The sequence below is a fragment of the Dunckerocampus dactyliophorus genome, chromosome 13, assembly GCF_027744805.1.
Source record: "Dunckerocampus dactyliophorus isolate RoL2022-P2 chromosome 13, RoL_Ddac_1.1, whole genome shotgun sequence".
In the NCBI taxonomy this organism is placed as follows: domain Eukaryota; kingdom Metazoa; phylum Chordata; class Actinopteri; order Syngnathiformes; family Syngnathidae; genus Dunckerocampus; species Dunckerocampus dactyliophorus.
Genome location: NC_072831.1, coordinates 9,752,975 through 9,768,117, shown reverse-complemented (window position 1 = coordinate 9,768,117; position 15,143 = coordinate 9,752,975). Strand labels below are relative to the sequence as shown.

The following is a 15,143-nucleotide window of genomic DNA, read 5'->3' as shown; positions in this document are numbered from 1 at the left end:
TAATCTGAGCAGACAGCACATGGCAAAACGAAACCCACAGGAAAAAAAACATATTAAACCAACATGGAAAGAAAAGCAATATCACATGTTTACTGAAGCGTGGGGTCGATGTAGCGGGTCCGGCTGACAACACAAATGTCCAAATAAAGATTGGCCCGGTGCGACCTCCGTCATTGGACCTTTACTTTGAAAACGACGACCGGAAACGCGTGTGTAGTGGCCGCGCGGTGACTTGTCTCTTGACGGAGACCCTTCTGCCTTCTTCGAGGTGACTGAAGCGATGAGGACCCAGAGTCAGCGATCTGAATCTGTCCAGACCCAGGACGAGACTCACTGACGCCGTCGGTTCGGCTCAGTTGACTGCGGTCTGGCTTGGAGACGTCATGCGGGAGAGAGCTAGCTGCTAGCCGCCGAGCTAAGAGCGCGATGAGCGCAGATGGAAGCGGCGCGATTAGCCGCCGCATCAAGAACCTGCTGCGCTCACCGTCAATCAAATTGAGGGGGCGGGGTCGAGCCGCGCGCCGCCAGGTCGACGCGGAGGTGTGTTTTCTTCACCTTCACCTTTTCTTCACCTTCAATGTTTTACTGTTGATGGTATAGCTACAGTAGAATCATTGTGGTGTCCGTAAAATGTATGTTTATTTGTTCACTTTCCAGCAAGGAGGCTTAAGCTAACTTGTCTGTCAAACAGCCTGAAGATATTTAAGCTAACTCGTCTGTCAAGTCTGACAAGCACTGCTGACGAGCACTGCTGACAAACGATCATGTGACGAACAAGCAAACAGTTGTTTCAGCTGCTAAAGTGTGAATGGATTTGACCTTTTTCGTTTGACCTTTGTCCTGCAGGTGACCTTGGAAAAGGTTCTCGGCATCACGGCACCCGGCAACCGAGCACTGTCATGTGACCCTCGAACTGGACTATTGGCGTATCCTGCTGGGTGAGAGTCGCATAGCATGTGACCTGTATAACATTTATTAATGTCTTTATCTGTAACATCAATTAACATGTTTATTAGAAGTGTAATGGTACGTACTGTACCTCGTTATAAAGGGTACGGTTCTGTACATGAGTCGATACAGGGGTGTCAGACTTAATTGCACAGGGGGCCAAAACTTAAAGCCGACTTTAGGTCACGGGAGAAAACTAAATTTAGCATCTCCCCCTGTAGAACTGGCCTAATGGTCAGTTCACAAAACCCTTCCCCTGTTTGTGTGGTGCAAGTCCTATATGTGCATGCAACCACCTACATGGCAGAAACAATGTCACCTGCCCCCCCTCAGGTGTGGCCTATGGCATCAGTGGCTGCTGGTGTGTGTAACAATGTGGAAATAACTAGACATCATCAGTAACAGCTTTCCCCATATATATGTGTAAGCATGTAAAAACACCAAAAATGTGCATCAGAAACCTGTGGGGCAACATGAGCAAGCAGGCAAAACACTATATGAGCAACATCAGTAAATGTAGACCCTTACAATACTACTTCCTCATCCAGGGTCTCCAACTCCAGCCTAAGGTTTCCACTGCTTGTGAGCAGGGGAAGTCCTTCTGCCCGTAAGGCCTGGTGGGGCGGGGGGAGTTTGTCCCTCCCGCTGATGGCCTGGTTATTGCAGCAGTGTATCATGGCCCTGAAACATAAGATACAACAACAACCAGTTCCGCCCATAGGCATAGCGGAACCGGGAAGGCACCCATCGCAAATTTTATATTTGGAACAGGTGGGGCATGTTTCAACATAATATTTGCAGATGGCCAATAAACAGCCACACATAGTATGCCAATAAGTATGCCAGTTTGAAAAGGTTTCTTTTTAGGAAGAGGGGAGTGAGTCTGTGTTTTTGGTGTATGAGAGGAAGGAGGCTCGGCGATGGGGTATAATGTGGTCCTTCGAGTAACTTACACTATATCGTGCTACCTTCTGTGCCAGTTATAAAGCACACATACGCACGCACACACAGACACAGATTCAAATATTATTGTAAATGAAATCTTCCATATTAAAATGTGTGTAATGTGACCCAGGCAGAACTGACGTCCAACATGTTGACAACTTACCGTGGCAGATGAACACGGACTCGTGGCCAACTAGCATACACCAAATGGAGTGACAGCTGGGATGGTTAATCTCACGTTAGCAAAATACGGCAGAGCCAATGGGGTCTTGTGGCCAGTGTTGTAGAGGGAAACCGGCTTCGTCCTAGAGCTTACCCAATCTATATTTAATATAGTGTAACATCATTTTTAAACAGTAAAGACTGCAGGGGAATAAAACTGCCATTTGAAAAAGTGCAGGGGACATAATCCCCACCCCCCACACTCCAAAATTACGTCCGACATTGATTGATATTTTTATCAATTAACTTTAACATCTTGATCAATGACTTGATCCATGAATTTAGCTATTTTGTCATATATCTTGTTTATTTTAATTTACTTTTTATTTGCATACCCTTATAGTTTGATTATTTATTATTGCTAGTCTATATTTCATGTTGCACCACTACACCAAAGAAAATTCCTAGGTTGTGAACATTTCACTGAGAAAGGTAGAACTATTTTTATTCTGACATTGATTAACATGTTTATCAATAGCATTGATTAACATCACATTGATTAACATGTTTAAACATTTTTATCAGTGATGTTGATTAATATCCTTATTAACACGTTAGAGATAAATGTTGTAAAGTGTCCAAAACCACCTTCACCTGCAGTTGGTGGAGTTGTACTTCATAGGATAAGCGAGAAAATGAATGAAAGAATCTTCATGTTGTCGTGCGTGCACAGGTGTGTGGTGGTCCTGCTGCATCCTCGCAAGAACAAACAACGTCACATTTTCAACACATGGAGGTAAGCTCAGTATGTTTACTGCTGCTGTTGCCATGGTTACTCATCACTGATATTTGTTTTCAGGAAGACAATCACCACATTAGCGTTCTCCCCTGATGGCAAGCATGTGGTCACAGGCGAGGTGAGTCATGTGACATTTTCTTGTCAATGTTAACACGTGATCATGTGACACGTGATCGTCCTCAGAGCGGCCACATGCCAGCGGTGCGCGTGTGGGAGGTGGCGAATTGTGTCCAGGTGGCAAAGCTCCAGGAACACAAATACGGTGTCGCCTGCGTGACGTTCTCTCCGAACAGCAAGTACATCATCAGTGTGGGCTACCAACACGACATGATGGTCCACGTGTGGAACTGGAAGGTACTGAGACACTCACGGGAACTGTCCAGTCAGGTCCATTCTTGTTTTCACTTCCTGTGTGTGTGTGTGTGTGTGTGTGTGTGTGTGTGTGTGTGTGTGTGTGTGTAGAAAGACGTGGTAGTGGCTGCCAACAAGGTGTCCAGTAAGGTGACAGCCGTGTCCTTCTCACATGACAGCTCATACTTTGTGACGGCGGGAAACCGTCATGTCAAGTTCTGGTATCTGGACCACAGTAAGACATCCAAGGTGACCTTTTGTCTTTTTGGACCTCACATGTCCATGTGGTGGTCAAGTGACCATGTGACCATCACCACGTCTAGGTGAATGCCACGGTGCCTCTGCTGGGGCGTTCAGGGCTGCTGGGAGAGCTCAAGAACAACTTTTTCTGTGACGTGGGTTGTGGGCGGGGCCAGCAGGCATCCTCCACCTTCTGCATCACCACTTCTGGCTTGCTGGTCCAATTCAATGACCGCCGTCTGCTAGACAAGTGGGTGGAGCTCCAGGTGAGTTGGTGCTGTTGGCATGCTAATGTTCTGCTGACAAGAAAGCGCGCAACTTGATTGGTGTTTTCTTTTGGTGTGCCGTCATATAACTGCTTGCGTGTTGTGGGCGGAGTCATGCATTTGTTATGATGCCACCTTGAGGCCGTGTGATGTGACACTGTCTGCTGTGCATCTGCAGGCGTCACAGGCAACATGTTTGTGCGTCACAGACGAGCTCATCTTCTGCGGCTGCTCCGATGGCGCAGTGCGAGCCTTCAGCCCGCTGACGTTACACTTCATTTGCACTTTGCCCCGCCCACACTTCCTGGGCGCGGACGTAGCCGCAATGACGGATGGCAGGTAACGCACTCAGACGTCCGTGGGGCGCCGGCCCTCCAAGCTCATCCTTTTCTTCCTCCTCCCAGTCAGCTGTTCTCCTGCAGACTGGACGCACGCTACCCAGACACTGTGGCTGTGACCTACGACCCTACCAACCGCTGGCTGTCGTGCATCTACAACGACCACAGTATCTACGTGTGGGACGTGTGCAACCTCCGCGACCCCCGGCGGGTGGGCAAACTCTACTCGGCACTCTACCACGCCTCGTGTGTGTGGAGCCTAGAGGTGAGAATCACAAGTCATTGAGACCCCCAATGCTTGATGACTAGCTCCTCCCATCTCGCCTGCAGGTGTTTCCCCAAGAGGGCGGGGTCGGGGGACGAGGAGCAGGCAAGATGCCCCCCCCTCTGGGCTGCTTCCTGTCCTGCTCGTCAGACAACACCATCCGTGTGTGGAATGTGGACAGATGCCACGGCAACATCTTGAGCCATGTAGGAGCACGCATGTAGACACGTACATGTGAACCATCCTGAAAATAACTCTGACCTCTGACCCCTCAGGATCTGCACAAGATCATTTACATGGATGACAACCTGGCAAGCCTGCTGGACACGGACAGCGTCTCGGTCGTGGCGCCAACAAGCTCGGAGGGCTCACACTGCGACCAGAGTCGGACGGGTATTAGGACCCTGAGGGTCAGTCCTGATGGACAACACCTTGCCTCAGGAGACCGAGCAGGCGTCCTCAGGTTTGTGATCACGCCCACTGAAAATGCAGGAAATTCATCCATCCATCCATCTATCCATCTTCTTCCGCTGAAATTCATCTTCTCGTTTAATGTGTGCGTGCATGTGCTTGTCAGGGTCCATGATGTGCACACCTTGGAGGAGATCGTCAATGTTCAGGCTCATGACTCCGAGATTCTTTGTCTGGACTTCTCTAACGTGGAGACAGGTGAGTGTCATGTGACCCAATCAAACCATGTGATTCCGTGAGAGTAAAAATGTCACATGACCACACGTGTCAGGTGTGCACTTTTTGGCCACGGCCAGTCGAGATCGCCTCATCCATGTGCTGGACGCAGCGGCTGACTACCGTCTAGTGCAAACGCTGGACGAACACTCGTCATCCATCACCGCCGTCAGGTTCACTGGTCAGTGACCTCATTCCTGAGTTTAGACGCTTTTCTGCCGTGAACTTTGACATCATCACTTGCTTCCTGTCCTTCAGCTAATGAGGGCAAAGTCAGGCTGATCAGTTGTGGTGCCGACAAAAGTATCTACTTCCGCACTGGCCAGCAGGTGGGTCCTCTACACTCATTAACTAATCACTTCCTGCTGGTAACGCCATCCTTCCTCTTCCTGTTGGTGCAGACGGACAACGGTCTGGAGTTTATTCGAACGCATCACGTGGCAAGGAAGACCACGCTGTATGACATGGACGTGGAGCCAACCAGGAAGTATGCTGCCATTGGCTGTCAGGACCGGAGCATTAGGTGAGACCACCCTTGTCTGTGAGCGCCCACAGCAAATGAAGATGATGAAGAGGAACAGTTGCTCCTTTTGTCCTACAGGATCTTCAACGTCAATAACAGCAAGCAGAAGAAAATCTACAAAGGATCTCAAGGAGAAGATGGAACACTCATCAAGGTTTGGGGTGATGCCTGTTGTCATGGTAACAGGAGCAGGAAGTCTCATCCTTTTCTCACTCCTCAGGTGCAGATCGACCCGTCAGGTCTCTACATCGCAACTTCCTGTTCAGACAAGAGTATCAACATCTTTGACTTCTTCTCTGGCGAGTGTGTAGCTGCAATGTTTGGACACTCGGGTCAGTCACTGTTTTTGTGTGTGTGTGTGTGTGTGTGTGTGTGTGTGTGTGTATCTAACAGTCTAATGTGTGTGTGTGTGTGTGTGTGTGTCAGAGGTGGTGACAGGCTTGAAGTTCAGCAGCGACTGCTCACGCCTTATCAGCGTGTCGGGAGACAGGTACAATTCAACTGACCATGAGCCATGTCGTCACGCAGCTTGAGTCAAACTTGTGTGTGTGTGTGTGTGTGTGTGTGTGTGTGTGTGTGTGTGCGCAGCTGTATCTTCGTGTGGCGTCTGAGTCCAGAGATGACGCTCAGGATGCGGCAGCGGCTATCTGACCTCAGAGCTTCCACCACAGGTCACGTGTCCCACAATGTACCACAGCAGCGAGCAGCAAAGCTCAGGTGAGATGAGATTGTAGGGTGTGATGCCCAATTCTTATTTTTTGTTAAGATCTGATCCTTTCATGCAGTCAATTGCATGACCAAAACAAGGTGACTTGTATTCTTGTGTAATGTGAACACAATGACGTCACAGGTGGTATCGTGTGTCAGTGAAAGTAAACAAGGCCCCCAATTCGTGGTCTAGTCCTGGCTAGGGATGGGAATCGATAAGCTTTTTACAGTTCCGATTTGATTTTTGAGTTTGCTTAACGATACGTTTTTTTACCAATTTTCTTAGTGATTCTCATTAGGAAAATGAGAATGCCCATTACTGTGAACGTAGCCATTGTGTGTGGTTGCCATGCTAACGGTTCTGAGTGGAGGACCGTAAACGTGGTGTCATATGCCGTTGCTGCCGCAGGGAGGCAGAGTGTCCTCGTGCAGTGACCATGTCTTCAGACAGCGACGAGGAGGAAGAAGGGGAGCAGCTGGGTCATCCCAATAAGGTTGAGGAGGAAGCAGGTGTGTTGCCACAGCAACACGTCATCATGTCTTCCAATAGAAACAACCCCTAGATCAAAGTTGATGCCGCATCTGCACTTTGTTTCCAGCTGACATGTCACATGACAAGAACACAAGCTGTAAGACGGTGAGTGACCTTTGACCCTATCAGTGTTATATTGTTTGCATCTTTTTGTTAGCTTGTTTGTTTGTTTTTTTTTTCAGCCTCCTTCAGACAGACGACTCCCTCGCCGCCGCTGGTCCAGGAAGTCTGGCGGTGCCAGTGATGTTCTGGCAATGACATCTATGTTGGATCTGAGACAGCTGGAAGCGGGGGCAGAGGTGGGGCAGGGGATAGCGTCATACCAATCCATATGAAAAAAACCCAACTATTTCCTTCATGAAATGTCTATCTTTCATTTCCTCCCTCCTGATGAAGACACTCGGCAATGATGGGAGCCCAAGAGAAGTCTGGGTCACACAGGCGGGGCTTCAGGGGGCCAATCAGCAGCGAGGAAGTACCATCAGTTTACAGGTCAGTGGCTGAAATCTGTGACCGGTGCTTCTGATTGGACCTTCAACCGCTGACCCGATATCCGCCCAATCAGGTGGAACATTTGGGGTTACAGACGAATCACAGACCTGACTTCATGTCACTGTCCAATCGGAGTCCAGAGAAGGAGGAACTGGTGTTGTTTCCTGACCAATGGGAGGACAGAGTGAGCCTGAGCAGGTTGAAGGCCATCCTCATGTCTTCACACCTGTCATGCCTGTCACACTCTTGACTCAGTCCACTTCTTGCAGTGAGTTTGAGGTGAAGGGGACGGCTTCTGCAGCTGCGGTTGGACAGCAGGACAAACCGAGTCCGGACAGCGGCTGCTCGCTCAGATTCAATTCCAGGACTTCAAGCCCAGACCCGGGAGCAGACAGTGAGGCCTCAGGTCATGACCTTGACTCAGTGCGTTTCAGGTAACCAAACAAGTCAGTTTGTCTCTCGTCAGATTCGGACCACGCGGAACACGTCAGTGACAATGGAGACTCGCTCGACGAGGAAGAGGACGCTGGGCCTGTTCCTCAGACTCCGGACCAGGAAGCCTTCCTGAAGAAACACTTTGTCACGCTGGCTGACATTGCAGGTGACATCCTTGGCTGCATGCGCTCTGCTCCGAGTCCAAATGTGTGCTTTGACACACGTTTGTATTCTTTTGACAGAGGGACCGAGCAGAACATCTCACAGCTCCAGCGAGAGCCTCAGCATCTCGTCCAGGTTCCTCTCACAGAACTCTGCTGCAAGGTAGAAGTTTGTCTTAGAACCAAACCCTTTTTGTTTCTTTTTTAATGTGTGAGCTTGTTGTTTCTGCTCCTCAGTCGGGCCGTACCTTGGTCTCAGAGCAGGTCAGAAGCCCGGGAGATTAAGCCCCACCCTCTGGTCTCTGAGGTTCATCCTTTGAGGGACCAGAACCAGGATCAGAGCCAAAAAGAAGGTTGTTTTTCGGAGGATACGGTACAGAACCTCCATCCCTCTCCAGGGAAGGAGGTGGAGTGCAGGCGGAAAGTGGGTGTGGTCTTCCAGCCTGACATGTCGTCCAGACTGCACAAGTCCCAGTCTGTCCACAGCCTCCTGAGCGAGCCAGGTACCACCAGAGCATGTCCACAAGCAGAAAGTGACGACTCGTGCTGTTTTATTGCTCAATATCTTTCAGGCAGTATCTCACCTTTGACCTCTCCTTCATCTGGAGGAGTGACTCCTCAACGTCCCACGACCCTCCCATCTGGCCCCCGCCGTCCCCTCGCTGCAGGCCCGCCCCCTCAGAGGCCTAGTTCTGCGTCCCCCGGATCTCCCCACCAGGAAAATGTTGCCATGATGACACCCAGGAAGTCATCTTCCCCATCTGTAGGGGCGCCGCGTTCCTACATGAGCCCCACAACCAGCTCCATGGCCAAAATGTCCCGCTCCGTCTCAATGGGCGATGCTCTCAATGAAGCCTCCCTGGATCCCTCGGTGGGGCCGGCAGGAGCGGCGTTTTCCTGTCTAGTTGCCTCCTGCACGCCGCAAGCCACGCCCCCTCAAGCTGCTGTCGCCCCAGTTGTTATCAGTTCCTCTTTTTCTTCTCTGAATTGCCGTGGTAACCAGGCTGCCACACCCCCCCGCATTCTCCACGCTCGTTTGCCAGGAGCACCGCTTCCTGACAAACCCACCATCACATCCTTCTCGCCCTTTGCAAAGACCACCCCCTCTGGCCGCCCTCCCATCTCTATCTCCCCCCTGACTCCGCCCTTGCTGGGTGAGGAGCCTCAGCCTGGCGGCGGTGTGGAGCCAAAGGGCGACGCAGGTTTGGAATCTTCTCCTTTTCCTCATCCCTTCATCCTGTCATCTTTTCGTCTGGCGTTATGGCCTTCATCATTCCTCCTCTTCCTCTCTATCACCGGCGGGTGAGACACTGACACCTCCCCGTTTACCTGTCTACCCCTCCCACCTGTCACACCACATTTGTGTATTGTGTTTGACTTCCCTCTCGCTGCAGACCAGCCAATGAGTGTGGAGGCGTGCCAAGCACTGACCGATGAGATGCTGAGCTGCTTCAGGCAAGCTGCACACCTCTACAGGAAGGTATGCCCCCCTACTTCCTGCCCTGCTTTCCATTCAGGGAGCATTGTCTCTCAAAATGATCACCCTTCTCGCAGGTGAGCGCCTCTTGTTCGGAAGACTCCACTCCTGAGCAGAGTCACATGGCCCAGCTCCTGTCAGAAGGTTTCCAGGCCATGAGGGTGGAGCTTGAGTCTCTGCCCCTAGGAGTGGCTGGTGGCGGGGGGCTTTTGGAGGTGGTGGGTCAGGAAAGGACGACGGCGCTTCTGGAGGAGTATTCCCTTCTGCTGCTGCAGGCTGTTCACAGGAAACTCCGCCCCCTGGATGACACCTAGATCCTGATTGCTGTTGATGATGGTCGACTTGTTAGTAGCTTTGAATGAAAACTTCACTTCATGATGGTGGTCAGCTCCCTGTTGCATCAGTGTGAAGATGATAGATTGTGAAGAAGGAACCATACACTATGACTGCAGTTTGAAAAACTTTACTGTAACCATGGAAACGGCATGGCCTGACAGACTGACCTTTGATGTCACATGTTAAATAAATGTTTGACTGTTAGCATGGCAAGCACTGCTTCCTGCTTGTCGGACACATGTTCACATTTGTCCTCTTTTCAAGCAGACCAGGAAGAAGTGAACAAAGTCCAAGATAGTCTATTGTCGAGGAGATGTTGTGCTGATCAGCTCAGAGCGGGAAGAGCAGGAAGCCACTGAAGATGCTGAAGTTTCGGGCGTCGTCATAGAGGCGGTAGCTGGCGGGCAGACTCAGACGGACTTGATCGTCTGCCTCCAGCTGCAGCAGCACGCCGTTGGTGACAGATGCGTAGCCACCGTGGTCGTTGAGGTCTAGGCTGAAGATAATTGGCTGCTGGTTGCGGTACAAGGTCACGCCCATGTAACCTTTTAGGAAGTCGGCCGTCGTGAAGCTGAACGCATAAACACCACCGACGGGTGCCGTGAACACACCTGCACAGAATCAAGTTGATGATGATGTCATGTCACACACACACACGCGGTGGCGTCATCAAAGGTCACCTGAGGTCACGTCGTAAGCTTGGCCCACGTTGGTGAAGATCTTGGAGAAGATCAGCGTAGTTTCCTGGTCAAAGGGTCCAACTGATCCCGAGTCAGTAAGTGCGGCGGAAAAGGCCACTTTCGTCTCACCTGGTGATGACACCACTGACATCATCACAACGCGCCAACAACACGCTACTTCAGCTCACAGCTTTGTTACCTGACCCCTGGCTGTGTTGCTCCAAAACACGCAACTGCAACATTAGCTCTGTGGTGGGAAAGCACCGTGATCATGTCAGCAAGGCGCACGTCAAACACACACACTGTTGGTTTACCTTCAGTTGTCGTCTTCAGTTTGTTTATCTTCGTGTCCGTGATGTTTAACTTGTCCTGCAACACTGACACACACACACACACACACACAGTGATGAAAGAGAGAGGAGCTTGTAAAGGTGAGGCGTAGTCTCACCTGTCTTGATGTGGTCTTCACCTTCCAGTCTGGACTTCAGCTCTGCCATGACAACAACAGTGAGGCTGAAGAGGATGATGAAGATGTAGATGTGTCATACCTGTGTTCTTTGTCCACAGATCCACCACTTGTCCTTCTATGACCTTGACTGACTGCATGACCATCGCCAGCTGGCCGTCACTCACTGATGTCAAAGTTCACACCTGTCACAACGTCCATGCAACCACGCGCACACACAAACACACACACACATACACGCACTCTCACCTGTGTGTTCTGTCTTGAGTTCTTCCACACGTTTCTCACTGACATTCAGTCTGTCCTTCAGCACTGCACACAAAACAACACCATCTGACCACATGGACTAAAGTATTGGGACAGCTCCGGGAAGTGAAAAGTGAAGAAAATCTGACGTCTTTGCAGCCAAAACATCCTCTGTTTGTTCATTTGTGAGGTCAGAGGTCATTGATGTCGGACCTGTTATAATACTTCCACACCAAACTCACCAGTGTGTAACGGATGCCAGCCTGTGAGGCTGTGCAAGTGTACGTTGGTAAACCTCACTCCATCTGCCTCGAGAGCTACGCTGAACACACGGTCGACAGTCCGGGCCGTGGGGTCAGCGCTCTCGTCTCCCATTGCGAAGGTCCTATGTTCAAGCCCCGGTGCGGGCAGTGTGAAGCAGGGCGGGTTGGTGCCGTGACCCGGCTGGGAGTGAGGGTTGAGGGGGTGAGTGTAACGGATACCAGCCTGTCAGGCTGTGCAAGTGTACGTTTGTAAACCTCACTCCCTCTGCCTTAAAAGCTGCGCTGAACACACGGTCAGCGCTCTCGTCTACCTCCTGTGTTCGAACCCCGGTGCGGGCATTTGCACAAAGATGGAAGCATACAACTGTCCAAAATGCTTTGTTAAGTTGAAGAATGAAGATTCAGGGACAACCGAGGACTCTAGTCTAACCTCTCATTCATTCATTGATAAGTACATGTGTCCCAGCACTTTTGTACATTACATGATACATGAGATGAGAATGTCATGACATGAGAGCACCTGCAGTGTCGTTGAGGTTGCAAATCAATCGTGACTCCATGTTGGAAAGTTGCTTGGCCTGAGCTGAAGAAGAAAAAGAAAGTATCACAGGGCAGAGCTACGTACTGTTTGTGTTATTGACTGGCTCTATGGTATCAGAACTCTTTTTTTGGGTGAGAACCATGGTATCGGACTTGGAGGTGCTGATTCTCGTCTCATCCAGTGAGAGTTGAAGATCATCTGCAAAAAGCAGTGATCCAATCCTGCAGCCATCAAACCGAATCCCTTCTTGGCTGTGCCTAGAAAGTCTGTCCATAAAAGTAATGATATAAATATAACCCATGATATGATATAAATAACCCATGACCTCACAACCCAAACCCATCACCTCATACACCTAACCTGTCATGTCATAACCCTAACCCATCACCTTGTAACCCTAACCAATCATCTTGTAACCCTTACTCATCACCTCATAACCCTAACCCATCACCAATTAACCCTAAACCATCACCAATTAACCCAAACCCGTTAGCTCAGAACCCTAACCCATCTCGTAACCCCAATCCATGACTTCATAGGAGAACGAGATGAGTCAAGACTTTAAAGAAAAGTACAATGAAAAATATCTGACAATATATTGCAGTCCACTAATAACATTTCGAGTACATTACACTCTTCTGCACTGTGTGTCTGCTACCAGCCCTGCCTCCACCCACCAACACAAAGAGGTTGTCCATCCATCTTCTACGCCACTAATCCTCACTAGGAACAAACATGCCAAGGTGCTGAAACCAATGCACAGAGTGGATCCTTTTCCTGCCTGTTAGGAGGTGGGAGACGAGGAAAACAGACATGTATGCATATGGTAATATATTGAGGCCAGCAAAGTGATTGAGTTAATTTTCATTTATTGTGTGATTAATTAATTTACCTATTATAGTCCCGGGCCTAGTGGACACTAGGCACTCCTGTCACATTTTAATCTTGCGAAATCTTATGACACCCCTACCCCTGCCTCATAACCCAATACCTATCATCTCATAACCCTAAACCATCCCCTCGTAACTTTAACCCAGCATCTGTACAAGCAGGCTGTGCACCACCTGTGTAGACAAAACCAATACACGTTGTCATCATCACGGAGAAAAGGAAGACGAGAAGGTGGACTGACCTATGTTGAGAAGATTCAGCTCCTCCACATGAGCTTCAGCTGACCTCACAGTGACCTCAAGAGCTGTAAGTGACACATTGGCTAATGTATTTAGTAGCATTGCCAACACTTCAGCTAGCTAATTAGCATGTCAGCATACCGGCAGTGTTGTTGTGGCTGTAAGCCAGTTGAACTTCCATGCTGGAAAGCTGACTTGATTGGACTGAAACATGAAAACAACCAGAGTAGAACCCTTGATGCTGCTCTTGGTGTCTTCCCCTTCTAGAACCTTCATGATTGTCACCTGACTTGGCAGTCCTCAGATCTTCCACCAGGTTCTCCAGCACGCTCAGACGGGCCTTCATGTCTGCAGACAAGAACCTCACTCTTCTTATACTCAAACACACAAGTCAATTGTGTGTTTACCTTCACTTAGTGTCCATGTGTTGTTCAGTGTGGTCACCACAGTAGCTGCAAGCACACACGCACTGATTTATTAAGTTGACAATGCCAAAAAAAAACCTGCTTCACATTAAACCAGATAGTCTGGACCTCCAAGCTGTGTGGTTACCTCTGATCTCCTGTAGATGGCGCGCTACTTGCAACGTACTGTCTTCCAGGTTTGACACTGTGTGTGTCTGTGCTGTAATCATTGTAACATGATCACATGACTACTAAGTTATACTGCTGCTGATGATGATGATGAAGGAGAGGAGGAACCTGTCAGGTTGTTCTCCACAAGCTGCAGGCGAGCGTCCAGGCTGGTCACGTTGGAGTGCAGACGTGGCAAACCTGGCAAACAAAAAGTTAGGAACCGCGCTGAGTGTTATGATGCTATCATTGCAACCTCTGACCTTCTGCCACGTCGGCTGCCGGAGATGCCAGTCGCTCTGAAAGGTACACAGTCTTTGTGACATCATCAAAGGTCAAAGGGTATCAACAAGAAGGAGGAGTCACACCCATATTGTCCATGCTCAGCTCATCCAGACGGGACTCCGCCTCTTGCAGTCGGACATTTTTCTCTGCAAGACAACAAGGCGACTTAGCTTCCTGTTTCCCGCCACACGTCATGTGGTCCACCCGTGTGCAGGCTGGAGTTCAGCTGACCTTTGAGCACTGGCTGGTCCACTAGAAAGAAAAAACAATGACATGCGACAACGATTCTGCGGAAAGCAGCACAGGAAACAGGACGTGACCTGAACTCAGACCTGAACTCCGCCTCCTCAGATCCTCCATGAGGCAAAGTCGTGACATGACAGCTGAAAACACACATCATGTGACAAGTCACGTCTTCTTTGATTGGCTTCTCTTTGAAATAATGAAGATCACCTGCACTCTTTCTCCTCAATTCATCCACCAGACGCTCGCTAGCCCTCAACCTCGCCCGCAGGAAGGGAACGTCGGCCGCCAGAGCTGGACATTGTTGAATCAATTAGTCAATCAATAGATATCAGTCAACCAGCTGAATGGCTCACCTGACGTCTTCTTCTTCAAGTCCTCCACAGAACTTTCACTGATGTTCAATCTGGACCTCATCTTCAGAACCTCATCTGACCACAACACAACAATCGTGTTTACAGGAAACCCACACACACTGACCAATACCTACTTTTTGACTCACATCACCCACTGGAACACAGACTGGGCGTTATCAGAACCCTACGACACAGCTGATAATGTTCCCACCAGCCCACAGGCCAAGGGTAAAGAGCTTTAACACCTGAGGGATGCCCGCAAAACATGTGGTTAACCCAGCTGGTCGTTTGTAAGTGCATCTCGCTCCATAAAGAACAAAAAGCGAGGTGGATGAGGACGAAAAGAGTAGCAGACGCAATAACATTGTCATCCCGTGTGTTTCAGGTCTATCTGAGAAACTCAGAAAGATTTGTAACAAACACAACATACCAGGACACTTCAAACCTGGTAACACTTTGAGACAGAGGTTGGTACACTGCAAAGACAGGACACCCTGCCCCCAAAAAAACAATCTGGTGTCTGTCCAGTGCAGGGAGGAATGCACTGATTTTTACATTGTGGAAACGCAGTCACTGAGCAAGCGCATGTCACAACACAGACAGGCTAACTCTTCAGGTCAAGACTCTGCGGCCGACCTGCACCTTAAAGAGAAAGAACAATCCTTTTGAGGACACACGTGCACATTCTGGACAGAG

The 15,143-nt window shown here is 49.6% G+C and overlaps 2 protein-coding genes across 7 annotated transcripts in view; one reads left to right on the top strand and one right to left on the bottom strand.

Moving 5' to 3' along the window:
• The first annotated feature begins 205 nt into the window (after positions 1–205).
• Positions 206–12,921, top strand: mapkbp1 (mitogen-activated protein kinase binding protein 1). Of its 3 annotated transcripts, XM_054796442.1 has the most exons (31): positions 207–540; positions 847–938; positions 2,789–2,851; positions 2,915–2,972; positions 3,038–3,208; positions 3,317–3,454; positions 3,529–3,711; positions 3,890–4,050; positions 4,116–4,314; positions 4,380–4,520; positions 4,590–4,777; positions 4,892–4,983; positions 5,057–5,182; positions 5,260–5,330; positions 5,403–5,524; positions 5,603–5,678; positions 5,745–5,856; positions 5,951–6,014; positions 6,113–6,241; positions 6,642–6,742; positions 6,832–6,869; positions 6,947–7,063; positions 7,161–7,256; positions 7,330–7,454; positions 7,526–7,650; positions 7,723–7,857; positions 7,934–8,015; positions 8,090–8,355; positions 8,425–9,054; positions 9,247–9,332; positions 9,407–12,915. In XM_054796442.1, the coding sequence occupies exons 1-31, from the start codon at positions 427–429 to the stop codon at positions 9,641–9,643; spliced, it is 4,338 nt and encodes a 1,445-aa protein (XP_054652417.1). In that variant the 5' UTR covers positions 207–426; the 3' UTR covers positions 9,644–12,915. The 3 variants fall into 3 exon arrangements, with proteins under 3 accessions (XP_054652418.1, XP_054652417.1, XP_054652416.1); XM_054796443.1 differs by having other exon boundaries at positions 206–540; positions 5,260–5,524; positions 8,425–9,154; positions 9,407–9,553; XM_054796441.1 differs by having other exon boundaries at positions 5,260–5,524; positions 9,407–12,921.
• Positions 9,802–15,143, bottom strand: part of LOC129192420 (putative leucine-rich repeat-containing protein DDB_G0290503) — an 18,999-nt gene continuing 13,657 nt past the window's right edge. For all 4 annotated transcript variants that reach the window (XM_054796444.1, XM_054796447.1, XM_054796446.1 and 1 more), the window contains 20 exons: positions 14,448–14,522; positions 14,302–14,385; positions 14,181–14,231; positions 14,080–14,100; positions 13,932–13,994; positions 13,827–13,862; positions 13,693–13,764; positions 13,544–13,615; positions 13,399–13,443; positions 13,277–13,339; positions 13,133–13,195; positions 12,994–13,056; positions 11,841–11,903; positions 11,061–11,123; positions 10,894–10,977; positions 10,794–10,835; positions 10,660–10,722; positions 10,545–10,592; positions 10,346–10,474; positions 9,802–10,276 (listed from right to left, as the gene is read on the bottom strand). In XM_054796444.1, coding sequence (XP_054652419.1) covers positions 9,996–10,276; positions 10,346–10,474; positions 10,545–10,592; positions 10,660–10,722; positions 10,794–10,835; positions 10,894–10,977; positions 11,061–11,123; positions 11,841–11,903; positions 12,994–13,056; positions 13,133–13,195; positions 13,277–13,339; positions 13,399–13,443; positions 13,544–13,615; positions 13,693–13,764; positions 13,827–13,862; positions 13,932–13,994; positions 14,080–14,100; positions 14,181–14,231; positions 14,302–14,385; positions 14,448–14,522 — 1,481 coding nt within the window. In that variant the 3' untranslated portion in view covers positions 9,802–9,995. The remainder of the gene's footprint in view (positions 10,277–10,345; positions 10,475–10,544; positions 10,593–10,659; positions 10,723–10,793; positions 10,836–10,893; positions 10,978–11,060; positions 11,124–11,840; positions 11,904–12,993; positions 13,057–13,132; positions 13,196–13,276; positions 13,340–13,398; positions 13,444–13,543; positions 13,616–13,692; positions 13,765–13,826; positions 13,863–13,931; positions 13,995–14,079; positions 14,101–14,180; positions 14,232–14,301; positions 14,386–14,447; positions 14,523–15,143) is intronic.